The sequence below is a fragment of the Ipomoea nil genome, unplaced genomic scaffold (genome assembly GCF_001879475.1).
Source record: "Ipomoea nil cultivar Tokyo-kokei standard unplaced genomic scaffold, Asagao_1.1 scaffold2338, whole genome shotgun sequence".
NCBI classification, from domain to species: domain Eukaryota; kingdom Viridiplantae; phylum Streptophyta; class Magnoliopsida; order Solanales; family Convolvulaceae; genus Ipomoea; species Ipomoea nil.
Window position 1 is genome coordinate 509,932 of NW_017618766.1, and position 5,434 is coordinate 515,365.

At 42.4% G+C, this 5,434-nt stretch overlaps 2 protein-coding genes across 2 annotated transcripts; one reads left to right on the top strand and one right to left on the bottom strand.

The window, feature by feature from the left end:
* The first annotated feature begins 836 nt into the window (after positions 1–836).
* LOC109151959 (putative late blight resistance protein homolog R1A-10) lies at positions 837–2,627 on the top strand. Its single transcript, XM_019299550.1, has 2 exons — positions 837–1,725; positions 1,876–2,627. The coding sequence occupies exons 1-2, from the start codon at positions 837–839 to the stop codon at positions 2,625–2,627; spliced, it is 1,641 nt and encodes a 546-aa protein (XP_019155095.1).
* A 138-nt stretch (positions 2,628–2,765) lies between these two features.
* On the bottom strand, positions 2,766–5,096 carry LOC109151960. Its single transcript, XM_019299551.1, has 4 exons — positions 4,018–5,096; positions 3,481–3,592; positions 3,128–3,398; positions 2,766–2,950 (listed from the first exon to the last, which is right to left on the bottom strand). The coding sequence occupies exons 1-4, from the start codon at positions 5,094–5,096 to the stop codon at positions 2,766–2,768; spliced, it is 1,647 nt and encodes a 548-aa protein (XP_019155096.1).
* Positions 5,097–5,434: the final 338 nt, after the last annotated feature.

Below are 5,434 nucleotides of genomic sequence, written 5' to 3' on the forward strand. Positions count from 1 at the left end.
GTAAGTTGTTGAAAGATTTCTACTACATAGACTCCCAAAATTCTACTCCCTCATTTATACTCCTTGAGGTGGCAAACCAGGATTGGTTATTTTCTATCATGTGGGTCCACAGAAAAATGTCTACATCAAGAGCATGTGAGAGGGAGTACAAGTTGAGAGTTTAAAATGGAGTACACCAAGTATTTTCCTTGTTGAAATTAAGGTGCACTATTTTAAAACCTTAATAAGGTGCGTGGTTTATGTTCTTAAGGTGCGTGATTTGTGTATTTAAGGTGCGTCGTCCTAAAGCTTTAGGTGCGCGTGATTTATATTCTTAAGGTGCTTTAATTTGTTTGTGTGAAGATGCGTAATTTGTGTATTTAAGATCTGTCATTTTAATGCTTGAGGTGTGTCAACTGCACACACGCAGAGGAAGTCATCCCCGCACCAGCACTCATCTATATGTATAGGTCTCCAAGTCGATGGCTATGGCCTAGGAGTAGTTAGAAATATTTGAATGCAAATTCTATTTTGACTGTTTGGTATTGAATTTCTTCAGTTATTATGTGAATTTTGTTGTCATTATTAATCAACTATTCCTGCTATTTAAATACGTGGACAATAATGGCAACACACAGGAATAATCAACTCTTCATTTGAATTGTATGTATGAAAATTTATGTGAACTGTGTGTTGCCATTATTATCCACGTATTTAAATAGCAGGAATAGTTGATTAATAATGACAAATTGACAACACAATTCACATAATAAAATGAAGAAATTCAAGTTGCAATATCCATATCTATTGCTCTAAATTTTCATACATACAATTAAAAGAAAGAGCGTCTGAGGGAGATGGCCTGTGTTGCTTTATCTTCGCTGATGCGAACAATAGAGTTGGACTTTCTGAACCCGGGACGAAGTGCGATAGTTGAGGATGAAGAACAGGTGAAACATCTCTACCAAAGTCTTGGCTTTTTGGAAGAATTCTTGGACAAGTCCAAAGATAACGTTGCGGTAAAAAAATTGGAACCTAAAATCAAAGATTTAGTGTTCCAAATAGAAGACAGAATCGAAAAGGAACTTGAAACTATACACGGAGAAACATACAGTGAGCCCCAACGACAAAAAGCTCAGAGAAGACTCCCCTCGACCTTAAAACAAGCAATAAGGGACACTGAAGATTTGATTGTCGAGATTAGGAAGATACTGAACAGCCCTGTCCAAGATTTTCCAAGTGCAGAGCCTCAGGCTTCGTGTGGTGGGTCTACTGAACACGCCGCAGCTTCAGAAATTATGGAAGGACGTGGCCAGAAATTTGAAGAGATAATGGACCAACTCATCCGCAAGTGCTCATCAGGACGAGAAGTAATTTCCATTGTCGGGATGGGAGGTATTGGGAAGACAACTTTAGCAAGAATGTTGTATGAAGATCCATTGGTTTCTTCACATTTTGACATTCTTGTGTGGACTGTTGTTTCCCAAAAACATGATGTGAGAAGGATGTTACTTAACCTCCTTAACAATGAAGCAGCAAAGATTGATGAAGTAACAGAAGATGGTGAACTGGCTGAAAATCTAAAGAAATGTTTGAGGGGCAAGAGGTATCTAATTGTTTTGGATGACATATGGAGCACCAGTTCTTGGGAAGGTATCCAGTTGTTTTTTCCTGATGACAACTGTGGGAGTCGAATATTGTTGACCACTCGACACAAAGAGGTTGTTGATTCTGCTGATTCATCAGGTAACCGTCTTCATACTTTGGGTTTTCTAAATCTAGAAGAAAGTTGAAATTTATTTTGCAAAAGCTTTCCTGGAATACAAAGTTTGCCATTTGAACTTGAAACAATCGGGAGGCACGTTGTTGATAAATGCCATGGGTTACCACTGGCAGTTGTTGTAGTTGCAGGAGTTTTTTCAAAACTCGAAAAAACTGTTGAGGAATGGCAGAATATTGAAAAGCAAACAAATTCATTAGTTGTAACTACAGATCTTAGTGAGCAGTGTTCAAGAATACTCAGCCTGAGTTACAACTACTTGCCACTGCATTTGAAAGCTTGCTTTTTATATTTGAGCACCATCCCAGAAGATGAAGCAGTTATAGTTAAAAGACTTATAAGGTTATGGATTGCTGAGGGATTTGTGGAGTTAATAAACAGTAATGAGAAGTTGGAAGAGGTGGCTCATGGGTATCTACAAGATCTTGGTGATAGATGCTTAATCCAAATTCAGGAGTGGCGCTCCAATGGAAAAATGAAGACGTGTAGGATGCACGACATGGTACATGAGTTTTGTGTGAGGGAGGCAATAAAAGAGAAGCTCCTGAATGTTGAAAATGAAGAACATCCCTGCGGCGAACTGCAAGAAGAAGGATGTCGTTGGTTAAATTTCTTGCCAAAGAAGATCCTACGACGTGATGGTCTCCAAGAGTTGGATAATATGTATGTACCTCGCTCCATTTTGTATTTGCAGCATACAAGTTATGCATCAGAAGTTATTGATGAGCCAGATGATGACCTAAGGTGGTGGGGCTTATTGTTATGTGTTTTGGAACTTAGACATCCAATCACCTCCCCCTTATACTTAAATTATATCTCTCTTCTGAGATATGTTAGTATGTCTGGGCGATTCATCTCTTCCACCTGAGTATCTCTTGCATTTGCTGTCTCGTAGTCAGAATTTGCAGACTCTTATTGTGTCACACAATCCAAACATCTTCAGTGGTATGCTTAATTCTTGCTATTATTATTTGTCATCTGAAATGTGGGCATTATATTGCAGGAGCTAAGTCATGTTGAGTGCAGCTATTTGATTAGGGACACCTAAAAGCTGCGCCACCTGGTCCCTACACTCCTCCGTAGTATTCTTACTGAAACACACACTGGACTTGTGATAATTTACTGCATGGCCAGATAATGCTTCATATTCCATCCGACACCGCTTCACCTCCCCAGCCTCATCAATATTTGCTTTAAAAAAAATCAAACTATCATCTGCAAAAAATAAGTGAGATATAGGCGGTGCTCCCCTGGCTACTCTGCAGCCATGTATCTTGCCCTGTTGCTACGCCTGCTGCAAAAGCATAGACAATCCTTCTGCACATATTATAAACAAATATGGGGAAAGTGGATCCCCTTATCTCAAACCTCTGGTAGGAATAACTTGGCCTGACGGGAGACCATTAATCAAGAATTCATATGAGACCGTAGTGACACAATACATTATCAAATCAATCCACCTGACATTAAACCCCATAGCTGTTAACATCTTTCGCAAAAACACCCATTTCATCCTATCATAAGCCTTAGCCGTATCCAGCTTTAGGGCCCCCCATCCCACCTTACCACATTGCTTTCTATTCAAGTAATGGCCTACTTCCGCAGCTATTAGTATATTATCCGCTATCAGCCTAGCTATCTGGTATGAAGGCACTTTGGGAATCAGAAATTAGTCCCTCCATTAAAGGCTTCATTCTATTCGCTATCATTTTCGCCATTACCCTGTAAACCACATTACTTAACACAATTGGCCTTAGATCAGTTACATATTCTGGCAGTTTCTTCTTTGGGATAAGAACGACATTTGTACTATTCAAACCTTCCGGAAACGAACTAGTATTCAAACAGTTAATAATGAACGACATTTGTACTATTCAAACCTTCCGGAAACGAACTAGTATTCAAACAGTTAATAATAAAGGCAGAAACATCACCTCCTACCACATCCCAGAAGTGTTGGTAAAAACCCGGATTCATTCCATCCGGCCCTGGGGACTTATTGGGAAACATAGCAAATAAAGAATTTTTTACTTCCTCACAAGTAAAGGGGGAAAGAAGGACCTCATTCTGAGCCTGTGTTACTCGTGGCTGCATCATGGCAAATAACGTGTGGTCCTCATCCGGGGGGGTTACCCGAACTGAAAACCCAATTAAAATAGTCCATAACAGTTTGATTCATTGCATTTCCTTCAACCCACACCCAATCAACAGTTTTTATTCTATTCAAAGTATTTTTCTTTCTACGGTCAGAAGCATACCTGTGAAAGAATCTGGTGTTCGCATCCGCCCCTTGCAGCCAGTGCTGCTTCGCCCTTTGCCTCCAGAATGAGTCATCCATTGCCTCCAGTCTACACAATTCGGCCTCCAGACGACGAAACTCGACCAATGAAGCCGAATCCCGCCTTCCTCTCAAATAATCTTGTTCTTTCCGCAGCTGCTTAATTTGTTTCCCAAACTTATGGAACCGGTCCCCTCCCCAGCTAGCGAGTCTTTTCCCACATAACTGTAGACAGTCCTGCATTCCCATATTTCTCCCCTCCTCCCATGCTTCCTCCACCACTCCCCTACACCCCTCATCATGTAGCCAAGATATTTCAAACCTGAAACTATTTGTTCTCCGTCCCCTACCCCTTATATCATCTCGAATCCCCAGAAACAACGCTGAGTGATCAGACCTGCGTGTCAACAAGTTTAACACACTGGCCTGTGCATTCAAACTCCGCCAGGCTTCAGTAACTAGCACCTTGTCCAGCCTCTCTTCCAACCAGTCCTTTGTCCCCTCCCCTTTCTTCCACGTGAACAGATAACCCTGCATGGGCATCTGCGCCAGGCTACAATCATCTATGGTTTCCCCAAAACTGCGTAGGAGACCATTTGGGTGGGGATTCCCCCCTCGCTTCTCACTTTGGAACAGCAAATCGTTGATATCACCTATCACGACCCATGGCAGTTGTGACTGGTTCGCCAAGGTTCGTAATAAGTTCCAGGCCTCAAGCCGTCTATTACGCTCAAGAAAGCCATAATATCCTGTCATTCGCCACGGAGCGATCCCTGGCATAGTAACTTCAACATCTACATAATTCTTTGAGTAACTTAGTAACCTTGCCATATTATTCTTGCGCCATAGCAAAGCCAAACCTCCACTCAATCCCGTATTGTCTACATAGAATAACCCCTCATAACCAAGCTTAACACGAAGTCTCTCTGCATGACTTCGTCCCACCTTCGTCTCCATTAGAAATACAAATTCTGGCTTCTTACCAGACACCCAGTCCACTATTTGTTGAACTGTTCGTGGATTGCCCAAGCCACGACAGTTCCAACTGAGGGTACTCATGAGGACGGGCGGGGCTGCGATCCAGCTCCCGCCATAAACAAGTTTTTTGAGAGATCCGTCATTGTCACATCCCCATTGTTACCTACCCGTCGCTCCTCCTCTTCCACACACCCCTCCCTGTGTCTTTTTGCAACCGCCTCCATCACATAATCCGCCCCCTCCCTACTGTTGTTCGGCAGTGCCAATTCGGCCACCCCGGACTGCCCCGCGGCAGCCTCATCAGTCCGAGGCTGCTGCTCCTCTGTCGGTAACAACCAGTGTTCACCAACTGCCCTCGGCCCTCTTTTAATCCCCGCCCGTAGCTCTGCAGAGTAAGGATAATCTTCTACCGGTAATAC

Coding starts and splice junctions, on each gene's coding strand:
- LOC109151960 (XM_019299551.1), bottom strand. CDS start 5,096: ATGAGTACCCTCAGTTGGAACTGTCGTGGCTTGGGCAATCCACGAACA. Junction 3,399..3,480: donor TAAGTAATGTGGTTTACAGG/GTAATGGCGAAA, acceptor CCTTCATACCAG/ATAGCTAGGCTGATAGCGGA. Junction 2,951..3,127: donor CCAAGTTATTCCTACCAGAG/GTTTGAGATAAG, acceptor TTTTTTTTAAAG/CAAATATTGATGAGGCTGGG.
- LOC109151959 (XM_019299550.1), top strand. CDS start 837: ATGGCCTGTGTTGCTTTATCTTCGCTGATGCGAACAATAGAGTTGGAC. Junction 1,726..1,875: donor TGATTCTGCTGATTCATCAG/GTAACCGTCTTC, acceptor TACCACTGGCAG/TTGTTGTAGTTGCAGGAGTT.